Source organism: Histoplasma capsulatum, assembly GCF_000150115.1.
Source record: "Histoplasma capsulatum G186AR genomic scaffold supercont2.12, whole genome shotgun sequence".
NCBI lineage: Eukaryota > Fungi > Ascomycota > Eurotiomycetes > Onygenales > Ajellomycetaceae > Histoplasma > Histoplasma capsulatum.
Window position 1 is genome coordinate 641770 of NW_025544812.1, and position 19425 is coordinate 661194.

The window sequence follows — 19425 nt, forward strand, 5'->3', positions numbered from 1 at the left end:
TTCTTACCGCAATTATATTACTCTTTATACTATTTCTCCCTTTCAATCAATAAATGGGCGGTTCATATATGTGCGCGATCTTTTCGATCTTTTCTTGGAGTTTCCACTGAATGTTCTTATGGAGTGATGATTTGATCGAATTACACTCCTGAAACAGAAAACGAGTTTTCATGTGATTTTAAAGCGAAGCGTTGTTAAGCGTTGTTAGTCAAGTCTACATGATAAAATGGAATGGAATGGAATGAATAAATGAATGAACATTAGAAGTGTGTTTTTCTGTTTCATAGGCTCTAGGAGAGTGGCCAACTCATATGGCCCCGCTATAGCTGTAAGCTAGTACATGATGCAAAATCTTCCAGTTACGCAGGATAAAAAATTCACATGTGATAAGAGTAGTAAAAAGAACACTGTGTAAGTAATGTGCCGCATGAAAGACACAATAATCTCAACTCTATTGTGATGGCATTAGTCATTAGGGAAGGTATAATGTCCTCTCGTTGACATGCGAAAAACATGGTTTATATGGAACAATGAGAGTCATAAGCTGGTGGCTTAGGGAATGGAAATTAACCTCAAATAAAGCTACGCCTCCTGCGTCTGCTCATCTGTGGCCCTTTGTGTATTTCCCTGTCCGATGCCATAGAACAACGCCTTTTTAATCTCAGCAGCCATCAGCCCATTCACTTCATCGCCCACAATTCTCTGTCCCTCCTTAACCACCTTTTCTAGATGCTGGTCTTTCACTAGCAATGCAGCGCCGCTTCCAACTCCACCACCTCCCCCAGCCCGTGACGAACTATGATCAATCTGCCAAGTAGCCTTCTTCATCTTCTGTCCCAGGTCGTGAATCTGCTTACTCCCGTATTCGCGATTCGTAAACAACGGACTCTGGCTAATCGTGGCAACCCAGTACTTATTCCACAATAGTGAAAGTATTTTAGTATCAAGAGTGCTTTTGAAATGCGAAACCTCAAGCGAATAGTATTGGGCAGCATGTGCGCCGAAATCCTCCACCTTATGCAATGGGATGCTCTGGTATTCGTCGTCGTCATCGTGCTCATTTTTAGGCGGCGTATAATCTTTCGGAAAGGTCCTGAAGGCACCAATCTCAACTTTGCCGGCCGATATCGTACGATCAGGGTCTATCACAACCGCTACAAAGGGATCGGAATATCTCTGCTGTGTATCCTGCGTTGAGACATCGATGCCGGATAACCAACACCCATAGCCCGGATGGCTGTGATACCAACCAATGGCATTTTCGAGTCGTCCTGAATCCCGACATGCCTGTAGATATGTGACCATATACTCATTTGCTTCTTCCTGAGCATTGACGCGGGTCTCTGTGCCCTCCACTGGAAGACGGAAGGCATCGGTGACGATGAACGTGTTGGCGGCGATGTAACCTTGCATTAGGCCCATGACTTCTATACTCCCACCGGAGCGGGCATGCATGACCATTTTTAACAGTGCAACGGCGGAGATGCGGATGTGTTTAAAGTAATGTGGGTCGGTTGACCAGGGCTTTTGGGCGGTGAGGGCGGAATGGACGGCAGGGTCATAATTGTAGAGCGCATCACGTTGTGGGTCAACGAGTTGGAGGGAATTTTCAAATTCTTGAGAGATTGTTATATTTTCGTTATTTTTGTTTGAAATTAATGTAAATGGAAATAGGAGAACATACCCCAAGCTTGTCTGGCTGCCTCCATTGCGAGCAAGGGGCTCGAGAGGTGGTTGAGATTGCAGCTATATTTTCACAGGGTATGTGGAGGAGAAGGCAACCGATATATTTGATCAATTTTTGATATGGCGAACCAGGTTGAAAATGAATAACAGTTGTTTCTGAGAAGAATGAAGCTATATGAGGAGATGGTCAGGATTCAATCCGCTTATCTGATGCAGCCTTTGGAGAAGCTGGCGAAATATCTCCACGTGACGTGGGGTAATCGGCAATACTAAGGCGGTGAGAGTGTTTAGTCATCCGTTGTCGTGCCAACGATGCCACCGTCAACAACCGAGCCGCATCCAAGCATCCAAGGAATAAGAAACCAACGACATTCTACAGGAAACAATCCATTTTCCATCTCCACCGTCGACAGTTCCAGACTGGTGCTTGCCCTCTCCCTCTTACTATGTCTCATTTATGTTGTACATGAACATAATTTTTATTACAGCGCCATCGAATTTTCCATCTATTGTCGCTTTCTACGCGCATTATCGCTGAATGCTTCTGTGAAAGCACCCAAAGAACTGCTATAGTGCTGTTTTCGTCTCCACGAAACGACCCATCTGCCAACGGCTAGTTTTAAACTTCTGCTCGCGTCTGTCGTGGAGTCACGGTAAGGCTGTTTCATGGCAATGGCCATTGATACTGGCTACTTGACCACGCAGGTCACATCTATCATCAGTCAACTGCATGGACTGTTTGACGAGATAGGCGTCCCTAGTCATGAGCGCGAGTCGCGGGAGCAAGAGGTGAGCCATTTGTATTCAAGCCAGCTGTAGAACAGGTGGTGCTAATATATACTGTATAGCTTTTCGCATCCCTATCAGACACCCTCCAGAGCCACCTCCGGCGCGTTAATTGGTAAGAGACCTTCCATGCTTTTTGCGCTCCTACTAATTATTCGTGAACAGTGAGAAAAATGACATGCTCGATGAAGCGCAACAGACAATTCAATTGATTAAACAGATGGAAGCGTCTCTAGATGACTCCACCAAACATACCCATAAAATAGATGACGGAGATCTCCGTATTACTTTCCCACTCAATCGCTGCTTGCAAGTATTGAAAGAGAAGTATTCCATCATCAGTAAATTACATCGTGAAAGATTTGAGCAAATAAAAAGTAAGTTGCCTCCAACTCGCAGTCTGATGAAAGAGTAACTGATATTTTGTCCTTGTTTAGAGCTCGTCCAAGCCCTCGAGTCTTATTCCTCTCACCTTGAGCCATCATTTGTGAAGGTCCCATTACCTCCAACCACCGACGGGTCTGCCATCCCACCCACCTTTGACCTCTCGCCATCATACGCATCAGCCCTGGACAAAGAATTCACTCGGGTTTATGAAGAATATACACGTCGTGTCCAAGTAGTGCAGAATATTTCGGAAGAAATAGTAAAACTCTGGGCGGAGCTAGGTACTCCGCAAGCACAGACTGACTCCCCAATTGTTAAGCATTATCGCGAATCGCCTGAGCAGTTAGGATTGCACGAATCAGATCTTTCCTCACTTCGTGAAAAGCGAGATAAATTAATCGACGAAAAGCGCGGACGCGAACGAAAAATCAACGAATTGCGAACTGCGGTTGAATCATTATGGGATCGCTTAGGGGTTGAGGAATCTGACAGAAAAGGCTTCCTAGCCGGAAATCGCGGATGTGGTCTCAGGGTGATCAATGAGTTTGAGGACGAGCTGAGCCGCTTGAATGAGTTGAAGCGACAAAACCTTCACTTGTTCGTTGAAGATGCTCGTTGCCGACTTCAGGAACTTTGGGATAGCTTATTCTATTCCGAGGAGGAGATGCTTGACTTTACTCCCGCGTTTTCAGATGTCTACAGTGATGCTCTGCTTTCAGCGCACGAGGCAGAAATTGAACGTCTTGAAGTACTAAGAGAGCAACGTGCCCCTACACTTGAACTGATCGAAAAGCATCGAACTCTTGTTCAAGAACGTGATAGCCTGGCGGCTTCTAGCCTGGATGCCTCTCGTCTTATGGCTCGCGGAAATAAGGGTGAACGCCGGGATCCCACCAGGCTTCTAAGGGAAGAGAAAATGAGAAAGAGGATTGCGAAAGAGCTACCGAAAGTCGAGGCAGAGCTGCGCAGAGTCCTCGAACAGTGGGAGGATGAGTACGGGAGACCATTCCTCGTTCACGGTGAGCGATATCTGGATGAAATAGCCCCTCCCGCGGCAGCAAAAATTCCGCCAAGATCAAAAACGCCAAGTGGACCACCCCAACAGAGGGGTGCAAATCTAGGGAGACCGCCATCTTCGATGCGCGGTGGTGGATCGGTCAGAGGATCACAGCCTCCTTCGCATGCAAAGACTCCCACGAGGAGTGGTACCTTGAAACGTAATGCACCAAATCCAACTACCGGAAATGGCAATAAATCGCCTACGAAAATTCCATCCCGTGCGCCTCTTGCGAATATGCCTCATGGGAGTAACTCTCCCGATCGCCGTCCACCTCAGTCTTTCTCCTCCAGCATTCGTGGCAAGATGCCACCTCCCCGTGCGCCACCTCCTAAGATGCGAGATCTCAATGCCGCTGCGCGGCAGGACATGTCTCAGAACTCATTCTATGCAGACGTAGATCATGGCAACAGCGTTCTGTCGTTATCAAACTCCTATGTGAGATCAATTACGCCGGAGGATGTTTACGATGATCGAAACCAGCACTCCTACTTGAGTGCTTCGATGTCCCAGTACAGGCCCGGTTCATCTCATTCAATGGTGCAATCTTTCAACCCGGCTGCTAGTGTCCAAAACCCAAATTATTACAGCCATCAAAGACAGCAATCACAACCGCAACTGCAACATCAACCGAAACTTTACATGCAACAACAGCATCAACATGAGCCAATGGGTCCCCCTCCACGACCAGCTAGTCGACAAATATCAAATACCTCCACTATACAAACTGCCACATCAGGATCTGAAAATTGGGAAACATATGATAGTGAATCTGAACCTGAAATCGACGCCACGGACGTTTATTACGCCAAACTGAGAGCCGCCCAAGGCAAGCGGCTTGGAGGAGATTTGCATATTGGAGCCATGGACACTCTGGCTGGCAAAAAGGCTAAGGGGATCCGTGGAGTTGGCATGGATGAGCAATATCTTGAGGAGAACGGTCAGGTTATGGGAGTCGCTGGCAGCGATGCTGGCTGGACTGACGATATGGAGACTTACTAACGCATGGCAGTTTCCCGTTTCTTTCTTTTTTCTGTTTCTATTTGAAAAATGAAAAGCCTGCTGCTGAAATGAGTTGTTTCGAAATACAACTTCCAATGCGGAAATGCCCCTGATGAAGCCGGATGTGTTATTTGCCTTTGTAACTAAATGGACGACTCTGACCCGACTTAACTGATTTACGCCAATGATGAGAATCTGGGTCCCTTGTGCTGTTGCTTGTCAACAAAGTTTTGTATAATACACCCTTTCTCCCACCAGTCTCCCATCGGGCTTTGTCGTTTGTCGTTGTTCCTTTCCTCTTTGCAATTTTGTCGGATGTGCTTTTGATCCACAAGTTTCCTACTCCTCTCGCCTTCGGTTTCTCCTCACACCCAGCCTTCCCTCCAAGTTCTACATTATTTTCGATTCAGGGTGATTACCCTCTTTCTTGCTTTGTCTCGCTCCTTCATCTGCTTCGCGATTTTGTATTTGTCTCCCGTTTTGGGCCTTTTTTTTTTTTTTTTTTTTTTTTGGAGTTGTGGTTGTATTTTGTCAATTCTGTTTCTGGTAAATTATCCCTTCGCGAGTTCGCTAACTCTATTGCATTTCTGGTTTTCATGCGTTTAGTGTTGTTTTTCAGCCTTTGGGACCTTTCTTCTGCCTTCCGCTATCCTTTTTTTTCCTTTTATCCTTTTTTTTTTTCACTACCCGGCCCAGTGTTTTGTTTGACGAGATGGCCTATGCAACCTACGAGTATCTTTCTACCTTTCTATTTTCGTACTTTATAGGGTTTTTATCGACGATATTAGTAGTCTTTATTTTGTCGACTATTTTGATTTTTAATATTCGTGTTTTGTTGAAGTTTCGTTTCATCTGTTATTATTGGCTTTGATGACAAAAATTCAATTCGTTACTATATGTTTTCTTATTCACTGCGCAATGGAAATGAAGTACGGTATAAGTTCTGGTAGAAGAGTATTTTTGCGGGAGAATACTCTCCGTATACCCTACACTTATAGATCGCAAAGAACGTGCCAGTGGTAGCGGATAACTCAGAATTCAGAATACCGTCATACCAAAAATGACAATAAATATAATATGCAATATAAGTACTGTACATTGGTAGTAATATAGCAAACCACCAACCTCGCCATTAAGCATTACTACCACCCATTTGGCTCTGCAACTAACTCAAAATACCTCCCTGGAGCTTTCCACCCTGTCCACCAGCCAAATTTTCACTCTCGTGCTGCAAAGGCGTAGTCAATTCCTTCGCCTCCAGCAGTCTCCGGACACATTCATCCCGGCCTAATATTGCCATAGTTGCTGGGATGCTTATTCCCGGCGCTCCACCACATAATGCCCAGCGGAGATAGTGATAGAGGTCTTTACGGAATTGCTTTTCGGAGGCGAACGCTGGTGTTGAGGGTGTTTGTGTTTGTGTGGGGAAAGAAGGTGAGGAAGGGGAAAAGGAAGCAAGCTGAGATGAGTATGAGGAATCGCCGACAAGGTAAGATATGTTTTGCTTGTGGGTTTCTGTGGTCCAGTGCTCAACAGGGACAAGGCAGAGAGCTGCCGCCGCCGTGTGGAGGGCTGCGATTGGGGTGGTAGTTGGAGGAATTGCGGAGGAAGTTTCAGTCTCGCTTTTGGGCTGGGATTTTTCTTGGGGTGGAGATGGAGTGGTAGGGTTATAGGGGGGCCGGTTGAGGAATGAGGTAAAAAAGGGCCTGTTATTTTCAATGAATTTGGCTGCGTTTGTATAGCCGCGAGCTCCGCCTTCCCGGATTATGGAGGCAATGCGTTCGTCCAGCGTATGGTTTTTTAGCAGGGGAGAGCTGTGGGATGGGTGTTAGTGTGGTTTTAACTATGGGGTGGGCTATGTAGAAATGGATGTTGGAGAGAGTTGAATCGAGATACGGGAACGTACAGTTGTTCGTCTGTGAACTGTGCTCTCACAGCTTTTTCTATTCGATCGACCATGGACTTGGCTTCGGGCCCTCCTTCGGTCGCATATCGCTGCGCATGTGCACTTTGAAGGAACCACAACTTTTCGAAGGAAACGACGGTATTTCCTTTGGTGAGTTTGAGATCGAACTATCGTATGCTCTATTAGCATTATGTGGAAGGTGGTTTTGAATAGGAACAGGGACGTTGAATATTCCTACGATTTGCTCCAGATCCTTCAAACTGAAAATGTCAGACTTTCGAGAATGTGACCAGCCTAGCAACGCAGCGAAATTGTTCAGAGCTTCAGGGAAAACTTCCTCTTTATCTCTGAAGAATGAGATGTCGATGTCGACATTACGCTTGCTAAGTTTTTGCCCACTTTTCTCGGTCAGGAGTGGGACGTGCCCAAATGCCGGTGGCTCCCATCCAAAAGCATTATACAACGCAACATGTAAAGGGGTCGAAGCCATCCATTCCTGAACAATTGGGTTGTCAACAATATGTCTTAGTCCGAGGATGATGAAAAGGATCATACCGTGCCTCGGATAACATGCGATATTTTCATATAGTGGTCGTCGATCACATTGGCTAGATGGTAGGTTGGATAGCCGTCCGATTTGAGTAAAATAGGGTCGCTCTGCTGACTGCTAAGCCGGCCAGCGCCCGCAGTCTGATTCTGACCAATTTTCCCAAACACGAGATCCGTGAAAATAGGAAATGGTCCGGTCACACGCAAACGGACAACATTTAGCTCGCCATTATGCGCTCGTTCCTCAGCCTCTTCTGGCGATATTTCCCTGCATGCTCCGTCATACCCAGGTGGAAGTCCTAGGTCATTTCGATGCCTCGCGAGAGTATCGAGACGCTCCTGGGAGCAAAAGCATCTGTATGCATGTTTCGCAGAAATAAGCTTGCTGATCTCTTGCCCGTATATTCCCAAGGATGTCCGTTCGGACTAGATTCGTTTCCATCAATCAATAACTGCTCTTACCCTCCTATCAATCGACGAGAAGCAGCATACCTGTTTGTATGGACCATACAGGCCGCCGACAATGGGCCCTGCATAGTTGTATTAGTATTCTAGGCTATCTCTCCTTCGTTGGCGACATGAGCTATACCCTCATCCCACAAAAGTCCAGCCCATTGTAAATCTTCGTACAGCCGTTGTTCGCTTCCAGGAACAATCCTTTTCTTCGACAATTAATACAAATACACTTTCAATATTCGTCTAGGCTTCAGGGAATAACCAACCTGATCCGTATCCTCGATCCGCAAAAGAAACTTGCCGCCCGTTCGCTTCGAGAGAAGGTAGTTAAACAAGGCCGTCCGAAGCGAGCCAAGGTGGAGGTATCCCGTAGGAGACGGGGCGAAACGAGTGCGCGCCGGGGAGTCTGGTAGTAGTTTGCTTTGCTTCCGCGCAAGACGACCTGCTGTTGTAGAGAACCTTGCGCCGCAGAATATACAGGGAGAAATGGCGCGTTTTGGCCGATATGGCGGCCTCATTGTCAGGACAGCAGGTTCAATGCAGGGGAAAACAAGAATTAACGTTCATTCCAATAGCAAATCATATGGCATAGTAAGGAAGTTCACGATTCTAGTCCTGTGGCCGAATAGAGCTCGGTTAAATACATCGTTGCAATTCACGGGTTTGATGGCGGTGTTTTCTGTTGGTGGTGTCCGCGACGAGGAAAATCTTTGCCGCCGCCGCCAACCAAAACTCTGATTATCAATTTTCCAACAGGCAGCTCAACACCATCACTGTCATCATATAGAGACGGCACGCATATTCTGCTTGTCTGTTGCTTCCTCAAGTCGCTCTTTTACCCGTACATACTACTTGTTAACCCTGAGGATCCAAAATAACAGTGTTTTTCCTGTGTATCAAAAAGTGAGTTGCTCGTTGTTTACCTCTGAGTCCATGAAGAACTCGAGGATCTTTTTCTCGCCAATTTCGCTAACCGGGGCCAATAGTGGATTTTGCTGACGGTGAGACGGATTTATACAGTGAGTTTTGGCACATTCCTTTTTATGTGTAATGGCTCTTGACATTCAACTGCGACAGATATATTGAACATCGACAAATCTGCTACGAAAGAGGATATACGCAAGGCTTATCGCAAGGTGTGCAGCCCCTACAGTCACGTTCAGAAACAGTTCGTTCATCAGAAACTAATAGACATGTCCCTATCTCTTTCCATAGGCAGCTCTTGCGCACCATCCCGATAAAGTTTCCCCAGAAGAACGAGAGGGAGCTGAAGTACGCTTTAAGGCCGTGAACCAGGCTTATGACATCCTCTATGACGATGAGAAGAGGCACATCTACGACACCCATGGAATGTCGGCGTTTGATGGGTCGGGACGGGCTGGTATGCAAGGCGGCCCCGATCTCGATGATCTCCTCGCGTCGATGTTCGGTGGGGGGATGAATATGGGAGGAGGCATGCCGGGATTTGGCGGGCCAAGACCTAGCAAGCCAAGAAAGGGACAAAACGAGGTTCAAGAGTATTCAGTGAGTTTGGAGGACTTGTACAAAGGCCGGACCGTCAAGTTTTCAAGTACCAAAAATGTCTTATGCAGTCTCTGTAAAGGGAAGGGTGGGAAAGAAAAGGCTACACCAAAACTGTGCTCTACTTGCGGGGGTGCTGGTAAGTACCCCAGTATTTTGAGCAGTATGATCTGTTCGCTAATAACAACTTAAACATATTAGGGTACAGGGAAACCTTGGTACAAGTAGGGCCGGGCATGGTCAGCCGGGCTATGGCGGAATGTAAGGTGTGTGAAGGCTCAGGGAGCTTTTTTCAACCAAAAGACAAATGCAAAAAATGCAAAGGGAAACAAGTCACAGAAGAGCGCAAGCTCCTCGAGGTCTATATTCCACGTGGCGCGAAGTATGTTTCGGATCCTGCTCTCGTCTTCGTACCATTGAAGTTAATGTTTCCTGACCCTTTTGCAGACAAGGTGACAAGATCATATTGGAGGGAGAGGGAGACCAGCTGCCAAACACAGAGCCAGGAGATATTATATTCCATTTAGAGGAAATAGAGCATGAAACATTCCGACGAGCCGGTGCGGATCTGATGGCCGATATTGAAGTCACCTTAGCTGAGGCGCTCTGCGGTTTCTCCCGTGTAGTGCTGAAACACCTTGACGGAAGAGGCATCGAGATCACACACCCTAAAACAGAAGGTTCTGTTCTGAGACCTAACCAAATCCTCAAAGTCGCAGGAGAGGGCATGCCTTTCAAGAAAAGTGATGCGAGAGGCGATCTGTACTTGGCTGTCCAAATCAAGTTCCCGGATGATGGGTGGGCTTCAGATCCCACTGCTCTTACGAAGCTACGTGAGATCCTTCCTAGACCGGGTCCTACCATCAAGGCCGAAACGGTAGATGATGTCGAGTACGATCCGAAGGCGAGCCTCGGGGAGTTCGGATCCAAAGACACCCAAGGAAACTCATCTTGGGAGGATGAAGATGAAGAGGATGGTGGACAAACACAATGTACGACACAGTAAAGGCCCGCATAGCCTATTAAGCTCCGGAATCGCATACCATATTTCTTGCTTTCATTTTTCATTTTTTCCATTTTTATTTTTTTAGAACTTTGATCCCCGCATATCGTGAGAGGCTCTCTATTTCAGCGAAAGCCAACTGAGCATATACCCTACAAATTGTTGGAAGTCTGGTATTCAGAAATAATCAGTTATCTCCGTTTCTTGTTTATTCCTTTTCCCTGCTTCCGCTAACGATAACCCCGGCCCTTTTCAACGGCGTGTTGGATTATGTGCCTTCAAAAAAGTTGGCTTCGAGCCTCTCGAAATGAAGTGGCAGTGTGTGATGTAATCACAACTCATTTTCTTATGATGATGACTACGATTGTTTTTACCGCCATGAGCCAGAATCTGCATCTCGCGTTTACATATTGTTTTCTTGATAAAGATAGATGGGTATTAATGTGTTAATATCAAATTGACTGGCTTTCAGGTGGAGCCAGCAGATAATTTACGTAGACAAGGCGTTCTTCCGTTTCGTTTTTGTTTCTGTATGGGCAGCAGAATCGGAAAGACAAAAATAAGAATAGATGCCTTTGAACCTGGTGACAGGGAGAGGAGACGATCAAAGTAGAGCTAAATGGGAGGTATTAGCAGGATTGCCGCCGACCCACTATATCTAGCGACCAGATACACACAGAAAGCAGTATTAAATGTTTTCATTTATATCGCTAACTTAATGACTATACATGCTGCGTTACCATACGCTGCAATTTCCATATATCACTTTGAGTCCAAGATATAATTGGCCCCCCATTATAGGACTACACTCGGTCGAGTTTTCAGAGCTTTGACGATACTGCCTTTTCCTTTACAATCAGCCTCTCAAGGCCGTCCCGGATCCTCCAATCCATTTTCCGTTTTGCCGTTCCACCTCCACCTCTTGCCGCAAACTTCATATCAGTTCCTTTCTCCACGAACACGTGCGTAAACCCACCGACGGCCTTGACCATCGCTTCTCCACGGCGGAAAATGCCAACCTCATACATCGCGCTTGAGTTGCCAAGTTTGACAACGCGCAGGCCTAAGTCTATCACATCTGGAAATGTAACGGAAGAGAAATAATCACAATACGAGGAGACGACAAGTCCAATTTGGGAGGGTGCATCTGGACGTGTGGAAGTCGAGATGCTGTGGTTGGTTGATGGGCAGGGAGGAGGAGCAGAAGAGTGCGCAGAGAAAGGGTCTAGGCCGCAGTGGTTTATTAGGTAAGTGTTTACGATAGAGTCGATGAGAAAGGCGTATATGGTATTGTTTAGATGGGCGTACATATCGTTGTCGGACCTGATATCAAATTCATCAATATGGAATGGTTAATGTAGTGGTATACATTACGCGCGCTTTTCAGTAATTTTGTTTCCCCCCGCCATTGCCATTCAGATGCATTTAAATCCTTCTGTGGATAATAGGTAAAGTGTCAAGAATCTCTATGCGAGTGCTCACCATCGTGTTCGATATTCCAAGTGGAATGGATAGTCATTTCTCGTCCTTCGCTTTTTCAGTTCTAGCTCCGTTGGGGCCATTGTTATGGCTCCTCACAAGGATATCTTAGTAATTGAAAATATCGTGAATGGTGTTAGCTCGCCTGAATGGCGCAGGTCGATCCATTATTTATCGATTGCTGAACACCAAGAGAGCTTACCAAAGCCAGAAATTGACGTTGAACTTCACGGACAAGCCTCGGTTGTCCGTTGATCGATAAGATAAGGTTGATCGACACGCTGATCACATGATATTCATATTTGTTGGTGTTAGGCCACTGCGGCAAAAGAGCTCGATCACCACCAGCGCCATGCTGGTAGAGGGGACGAACCAATCCACCCCCGACAGTTGGAGGTCCTACACAAGCTTGTATGAGAGGTTGGGCATGGTTGGTTGTGGCTAGCGGCAGCTAATACAATGGAGTGTGTGGGTCAAATATTTCGATAAAATATGTCGGAGATATATTTCTCCGTCCTCTACTTTTCATTTCAAGCGCCAGCGGCCATTCTCCCTATGGGCGCTCGAGTTTTAACTTGTTCTCTCGTTTACTTACTAGCACCTTATCGTCAATTGCTTCCTTTCGATTGTTTTTCTTTCAATCTATATTCCTGGCGAGAACACCTTCATCGCCCCTGGCGCCCTCTCGAAACGTCCTGGCCTGCCTGGCTCGGCGGGGTCGATATCCCACTTCAAATATGGCCGTTACAACAGTGGAACGCTCATTTCCCGTGAAAGAGAAGGAGGTTTTCGAACCACCCTCCGATGTGGTGGTGACGCCTTGTGATCCGTTACCCAGACCTTACTACATCGAAGGGGGCTTGCGCAGAGTTGCACCATACCACTACACGTATAATACCTATTGTAAAGAAAGGTGGCGGGGACGAGGATTATTGGATGTTTTCGGAACAGAGTTTAGAGATAGACCGAAGGAGTATTATGTATGTTGATAATTGCAGTTCAATCCCAATAGTTTTTGATCGGGAGGCAGCCCTATCTCGAAAAATCCATAAAAAGTACTAACTAGACACCTTCAGCAAAAAGCCATTGAAGACGGTGCTGTGTGCATAAACGGAAAGGCAGTTTCCATAGATACGAAGATCCAAAACGGGGATGTGATTTCGCATACGCTTCACAGGCATGAACCACCTGTGACCAGCCAACCGATTAGCATAATCCACGAGGACGATGACATGATTGTGATCGATAAGCCGGCTGGCGTGCCCGTGCATCCTGCAGGGAGATACAATTATAATTCAATTCTTGAGATCATGAAAGCGGAACGTGGAAACGGTTGGGTCCCGTATCCTTGCAATCGTCTGGATAGGCTGACCTCGGGTGTGATGTTTATCGGAAAGCACCCCAAGGGTGCTGAACAAATTGGCGAAAAGCTCCGCTCGCGTACTGTGCGCAAAGAATATGTGGCACGGGTAAAGGGGAAGTTCCCGGATGGCGTAGTGTTGTGTGATCAACCTATGTTGAAAATAAGTCCAATCCTGGGCCTAAACCGTGCAAGAGCTTCAGGAAAAGAGGCGAGGACAAAATTTCGCAGAATTGCATACTATCCCCCACATAAGCAAGCAGGAAAAAAACAGGGTTTGTCAGCTGGCCCAGCAACTCCTCCTGCAACACTACCAGATCAAATGAACATCAGCGATTCGCAAACCGACACACCCACAGGAGCAGCAATCCCTGTTCCCATGAGCCCAGACGAAGAGGGTTACAGTATCGTTCACTGCCTCCCACTAACTGGGCGTACCCATCAACTTCGTGTCCACCTTCAATACCTAGGGCATCCAATAACGAATGACCCAATCTACTCCAACCGGCGAGTCTTTGGCCACAGCCTTGGGAAAGCAGATGCAACAGGAGAAAACGATGAGCAGATAATATACCGGCTTTCCAAAATGGGCAAAACCGAACCCGTTGACTCACTCAGTTATCAAACATTCCAAACACCGCCACCTGAATCAGTCTCCAAAAACGATCCAGCCGTTGTGGATGATCTGCTGGCCAAGGAACATGAGGCGATGGTTAACGACTATCTAAAGCGCAAAGGAGAGAAAATGAATGGAAAGAAATGTGAGACATGCGGAACGGAATTATACACTGATCCCGGTGTGCATGAGTTGGGGATTTTCCTGCATGCAATGTCATATGCGGATGTCACTGGTGCATGGAAGTATAAAAGTAAAATGCCTAGCTGGGCGTTGCCTCCTGATGGTATGGAAGGACCTACTATAGCGCCTGATTGGCTGGATGAGGAGGCGGAGGAAGTTATCGGACAAGGGCAGCATGGGGATTCAGCGTTGGTTGAGGGACTAGGTGCTGTGTGCCTTGCTGACCTAGTTGACAAGAATGCGACAGAGCGGCAGGCGAAGGAGAACCAAGGCGACATTGATGTTGGTACTACAGGCGCTGCTGGTCTCTAAGATGCCATGAGATGAACCATTGGGCGGGCGCTCGTTGGAATATGACACTTTTAGATACCATATACTAGTAGGAACTATTAGAATAATTTGCACCAGGTATGAGTGACGTTCCACATCTTGCTGCACCAGCCACAGCGCATCTCATATACGTGCCAGGCTGTAAATATTGACAATCTCCACTACTTTTCTACCACAAAAAGGCACCATGGCCCAGTACAGTACACTTAAGGCTTTCCCTATTAATGCCCAGGGTCCACTAACTTCTTTGGTACATCGATCTTCTGCACGTAACATTGGAGTTTTCTTCCATGTTTATTTCCTCTAATCTTCCTCCTAGACCTACCCATGTCAGAAGACCATTATAATGTTAGGATACTCTACCACAATTAACGCAACTATCACCAGCTCTTGCGATAAATGATCGCGAGGATTCTTGATGAAAGTGCTAATGAGATTCTTGTTAGTCGAAGACTGTTGATCTCCAATATGAAAGGCTCTTGGCCAGAAAGCTGTTAGTAGCGGATGCATCTTCAATATTTTGACATAAATCATTACGCGACAAAAACCTAACTCTAACATAACTTTTTAACACTGCCCTATCGGTAATTTCTCTAACGCATGCAAACGCCCATATATCAAAAAAGACACAATAACAAAACTGATATCACAGGGTATAATAGGGAGATATATCAATGCATCTACCTTGACGCCATAAATGTGGCACTCTCTGCAACTAAGATTGTGCCGAACCGGCACCATGAGAGCTGATTTGGGCTTCCACCTTTCCATTATTCTGGTCATCCATGAGGCGATATGCCGTAGCCTTCCTCTCAACCTCCTCATCCGTAAGCTTAGGCAGCTCCTTTGCGGCAGTGACGTAGCTCATCTTCTCAACATATCCTTTGGCGAAGATGAGGTCGATTTCCTGTTTGCTCCGGTTTGAAGTTTCTGGATATAAGTACCAGACAAGAGGTGCGATAAGAGCATTCATTAGGCCAAATAATAAATACGTCACCCACCCGATATTGGACACCATGACTGGCGTGGCCGTGACGACTGAGAAGTTGAAAAGCCAACTGTTGCAAGCGGTAAGAGAGTTGGCTTGGGCTTTTGCCTTGTCGGGAGTAATTTCGGCGGCGTATAGCCAAGGCAGGGACAGCCAGCTTGCACCGAATACACCCAGGTACAGAAAGAAGCCGAAAATGGCTCCCGGGGTGGATCCGGATCTTCTGGCAGCAACGCATGCGAATATAATGATCATGGCAAGGAATTGGCCGAGACTCCCTAAAATGAAGAGCTTGCGGCGCCCCAATTTCTCGACGAAGAACCATGAGAACGTCGCACAAAGTGCATAGAGAGTCATGCTTATACCACCAATCAGCATTGCGAACTCAACCGACCTGTCAAGAGACCGTTTCAAAAAGAATGGAAGAAAGTAAATGACCGCGTTACATCCAGTGAGCTCTTTGAAAACCTTCGAGGAGGTGCCCATCATCATACGACGGCGATGCTGAGTTCTGCCACTGGTGAAAAGATCCTTGAAACGTTCTTTGGAGGCACGCGAACTAATAATTTTGTTAATATTTTTGTGGTTGGGCTTTTGCTAGAGTGGCTCTCAGAAAGTTGAACTCCCCACTTACGTTCTTATCGAATCAATGACTAGGTTCTTTTGATGTTTGGTGGCGGGATCATCGATATCTTTCCCCTCAAGTGCAGCAAGAACTCTTTCGCCCTCAGCAATCTTATTCTTGGAGATGAGATAATGAGGTGAATCGGGAAGATAAAACATTGTAACTATAATGAGCACACAGAAAACCATTTGGAACCCGATAGGGAGTCGCCAGACCAACTCTGGAGGACCGAAATGGGCCCCAAAGGTCATCCAATAGGCCATCGTTGTGCCAAAGGCAGTGATGCCGCCCTGCATACACATCAACAACCAGGCCCGATGGCGCTTGCAACATTCAGACTGATAACTGGGCATGGAAGATAAATTCACTCCATTTCCAAAACCAGTAACACAACGGCCGACCATGAACTGCACTAGGGGCTTGTATTCTCGCATAGCAGTAATTTGAATCAACACGCCGATAATCATACACAGCGAGCCGAACATAATCGTTTTACGACGACCGATCAAATCGAGCAAGATCAGTGTGACGAGGGCACCCAAGAGACCTCCTACTACGTATTAGCTTTTCCCTGGTTCCCTTATATTTTGGTCACACCTTGGACGCACTTACCGAATTCATATATCGAAGTCAAGGTGGCCCTCAGTAGAGGGTCCTCATTGTTAGCGGTGTACAATGAGATGAAAACCGGTTCAATGAGTAGATTAGCCATGACGCCCTCTGAATTTCAGTCAGCGAAAGCTTCGCGGCAATGAATTTCCAAAATTGACCAAGGAACTTACGGTCATATCCGAATAGTAAAAAGCCCAAGATAGTGAGGAGTGCAATTAGCTGAGACAGCCTCCTCCCGCACATACGCGCATATTTCGGCGGTGCCATGGCGGATATATGCTGGTAAAGAATGCTAGATACTTATCGAGACAAATATAACCCGCTCCCAAAGGAGGGGGAGGGGTAAACTCAAGAAGAGCGTTGTATGGCAGTAATAGGTGAGTTTTTACTAAAAAAAAAAAGTTAAAAGAAATGTAAGAGCAGCGGAAGGATGGAGAAAGAATACGAGAGCTATATAGCCTTAAGCGAAGTCTTTCAAAAGAAAAGGAAAAAAAAATTCATAAGAAAGGTAACAGAAAGAGAGAAAGAGGCAAGAAAGATGGAAGTAGAAAGTGGGATACTCATGGATATATCTAAGATCGGTAGGTCAAAACCGACTACCATAACATGGAACTTGTATCAATGGCTGGAGCGATGAAAGTTTGTCTCGCCCCTCGAAGTCAAAGCTGGGTTCCTGAGGATCAGGCCCCAGCATGGGACGGGGGAAGTAGAATAATTTCGTGATGCTTTAGAAGCCTGCCCTTCCGCGCAATCGATATGTGTACTGTAAGTGTTTATGCATGGCGCAGTCCAAACAAAGCCCATATGAGCTTTTATTAGCGCGCAGGGTCCAATAGCTTAAATTATGGGGACATCACGCCAAATTGGCACTGTGAGCCAATCAGAGTCGGCCCCGCATTTTCACGCCACGTTTTTTTTAGTTCGGTTCCGGCCCGAGAAATCCCACGTGGCAGTCTGACCTGGGGATTATTTTTAGTTCAAGTTAGCAACATATCTATTGCTAATGCAAGAATGTGCTACCATTCTTCTGCTTTTTCATCTTGCTCCAGGGAGTTACTAAGCTCATTGTTTCTTCAAAAGAGATAGATCTTTTTCTCCAACTTGCAGGTACCTGTAAAAATGATTAATTACTTATTAGCTGCATATGCTCTGGTATCCTCGCCATGATTGGCGAGCATGACTTGTTCATTTTTGGAACCTTCTCCCAGCTCAATTGGTGAACCGTCCTATATCGTCATCATCGCCTTCGAAACACTTAATAATCTATCCCCTTTGTTTTAGCTGTGGTATTAGGTGTGTCTGGCGACAGTCGGGCGTGAATCATTCTACATACCTCCACAGTCACAAGATCTGTTCATCAAAAATCTTACAACCTTTTCGGATATTTTTCTCCTTCTCCAGGATAGCAGTCGAGTGTGGCTAGAATTCTTAGGGTTGGGATTCCAAACTCGATCAGCCTTTTGGAGGAGATCAGAAAATGTTCAACTAACGATTACATATGCTTAAATTATGCTTAAATTATGCTTGTTCCAAAATTACGGAGTAGCCCTTTCCAGCGCTGTTTCAATTTCGATACAACACAGCTCCTTTTAAAATTATCTAGAGAATACTCCATGGATACAAAAAGGGGTAAGAAAAAGTTTAATGGCGTTTGTGCGTAACCGGCTATCCCGATAGATAGATTTGGATGAAATTCCGATTCTAAAAGATATTTGTCCCACTCCTCTCACCCTCAGCTCACCAGTTCCTTTTCGTTATGGAAAATTTCACAATAGTTCCAAATACGGAGAAAAATATAGGCTTGTGGATAGGGGAAAACCCCTCGGCTAGGAACTATTTATAGCCGTCTATCGCATTGTATATCGCCCCCCAGCGCCGACGCGGTTGTCACTTATCCTCATGACATACCGAAAGTAGGCTGGGCACTTGTTGCTAATCCTAAGTTTGCTGTGAATGCCCCGTTTTCGGCTTTCAGGCTGACGGTATATTGCGCGGCATATACCCTGGATTCCGGTATGTGACATCCGGCACGAAAGAGCTGGGATTATGGAATCTATCCTTCGTAGTTACTTCTATGTATCTTCCTAAATAAAACCCAACCCGTTTAATTCCCCCTCTAAAGAGATGGGGGTATTCCACAAACGGTTCGGCCGAAAGATGAAATAGCGATTCAAATCACAGGCATTTTCGAGGGGGTCACGGCTGCCCTCCCACACTCTGCTTGGTGGCTTCCCCATCCACTGGACGAATGAATCGGGGAAAACCGTGCAAAGCCCTTCTACATTCAAGGACCCAGTAGTGTTAAAATCCTCGTATCATATTGGGAGACGTATCTCTTAGTCTCCCACAGAGGGTAGTGCAAGAGGAGAGAGAAATGGCTACCACCCATCAGATGAGGTAGGTACCCAAAAAAAAAAAAAAAGTGAACAGGCCCTCCATGGTAATCCCAAGAGGACGCCGTGTTCTACGTAGTCTCTGCCGTCTGTGACATGCCTCTCAAACCGTCCTCAGCGCATACTTTGATCAAGGGAGCATTGGCAGTTGAGACTCCAGACCAGAGGAGGTGTTCTGGCTAAAAGGAAGTCGACGACTTAAAAGGTGAATTAATGGAAGCGGCAGCTGGGCAGAGTACCTGAAATTGTTTCTCAATTCCTGGATCCCATCGATCCTGCGTAATGCGATAGCATGGGAAAGGGCCAACATGGAAGAGAAACATCATTAAACAGTTAAGTCGATCGAATGTGAGTAACACTCTGGACATCCGTTGAGGATCTGATTTTTCCTGCATGATACTGATATCAAGTCTCCCGGGCAAAAAGAAAACATTGAGACGGCGATACACAGGGGGTAAAACCCCAGTAAAAAGTACACTCAGCTAG

At 46.3% G+C, this 19425-nt stretch overlaps 8 protein-coding genes across 8 annotated transcripts; 3 read left to right on the plus strand and 5 right to left on the minus strand.

The window, feature by feature from the left end:
* Window positions 1-451: 451 nt before the first annotated feature.
* Window positions 452-1774, minus strand: HCBG_07545 (COP9 signalosome complex subunit; the record flags this gene model as incomplete). Its single annotated transcript, XM_045434594.1, has 2 exons — window positions 452-1616; window positions 1685-1774. The coding sequence occupies 2 exons, from the start codon at window positions 1707-1709 to the stop codon at window positions 583-585; spliced, it is 1059 nt and encodes a 352-aa protein (XP_045284801.1).
* A 584-nt stretch (window positions 1775-2358) lies between these two features.
* HCBG_07546 (uncharacterized protein) lies at window positions 2359-4918 on the plus strand (the record flags this gene model as incomplete). The annotated part of the gene is made up of 4 exons (XM_045434595.1): window positions 2359-2475; window positions 2535-2587; window positions 2638-2849; window positions 2910-4918. The coding sequence occupies 4 exons, from the start codon at window positions 2359-2361 to the stop codon at window positions 4916-4918; spliced, it is 2391 nt and encodes a 796-aa protein (XP_045284802.1).
* A 495-nt stretch (window positions 4919-5413) lies between these two features.
* On the minus strand, window positions 5414-8449 carry HCBG_07547 (glutamyl-tRNA synthetase; the record flags this gene model as incomplete). Its single annotated transcript, XM_045434596.1, has 7 exons — window positions 5414-6732; window positions 6825-6991; window positions 7063-7320; window positions 7380-7799; window positions 7866-7903; window positions 7963-8035; window positions 8096-8449. The coding sequence occupies 7 exons, from the start codon at window positions 8345-8347 to the stop codon at window positions 6084-6086; spliced, it is 1857 nt and encodes a 618-aa protein (XP_045284803.1).
* Window positions 8450-8762: 313 nt separating this feature from the next.
* HCBG_07548 (mitochondrial import protein MAS5) lies at window positions 8763-10725 on the plus strand (the record flags this gene model as incomplete). The annotated part of the gene is made up of 5 exons (XM_045434597.1): window positions 8763-8814; window positions 8907-8965; window positions 9045-9489; window positions 9552-9732; window positions 9798-10725. The coding sequence occupies 5 exons, from the start codon at window positions 8763-8765 to the stop codon at window positions 10354-10356; spliced, it is 1296 nt and encodes a 431-aa protein (XP_045284804.1).
* A 449-nt stretch (window positions 10726-11174) lies between these two features.
* On the minus strand, window positions 11175-11915 carry HCBG_07549 (thioesterase; the record flags this gene model as incomplete). Its single annotated transcript, XM_045434598.1, has 2 exons — window positions 11175-11676; window positions 11836-11915. The coding sequence occupies 2 exons, from the start codon at window positions 11913-11915 to the stop codon at window positions 11175-11177; spliced, it is 582 nt and encodes a 193-aa protein (XP_045284805.1).
* A 520-nt stretch (window positions 11916-12435) lies between these two features.
* HCBG_07550 (DRAP deaminase) lies at window positions 12436-14497 on the plus strand (the record flags this gene model as incomplete). The annotated part of the gene is made up of 2 exons (XM_045434599.1): window positions 12436-12812; window positions 12909-14497. The coding sequence occupies 2 exons, from the start codon at window positions 12570-12572 to the stop codon at window positions 14301-14303; spliced, it is 1638 nt and encodes a 545-aa protein (XP_045284806.1).
* Window positions 14498-15036: 539 nt separating this feature from the next.
* On the minus strand, window positions 15037-16813 carry HCBG_07551 (monosaccharide transporter; the record flags this gene model as incomplete). The annotated part of the gene is made up of 4 exons (XM_045434600.1): window positions 15037-15868; window positions 15944-16484; window positions 16547-16654; window positions 16717-16813. The coding sequence occupies 4 exons, from the start codon at window positions 16811-16813 to the stop codon at window positions 15037-15039; spliced, it is 1578 nt and encodes a 525-aa protein (XP_045284807.1).
* A 795-nt stretch (window positions 16814-17608) lies between these two features.
* On the minus strand, window positions 17609-19421 carry HCBG_07552 (uncharacterized protein; the record flags this gene model as incomplete). The annotated part of the gene is made up of 6 exons (XM_045434601.1): window positions 17609-17657; window positions 17678-17772; window positions 17880-17896; window positions 18455-18549; window positions 19015-19118; window positions 19179-19421. The coding sequence occupies 6 exons, from the start codon at window positions 19419-19421 to the stop codon at window positions 17609-17611; spliced, it is 603 nt and encodes a 200-aa protein (XP_045284808.1).
* Window positions 19422-19425: the final 4 nt, after the last annotated feature.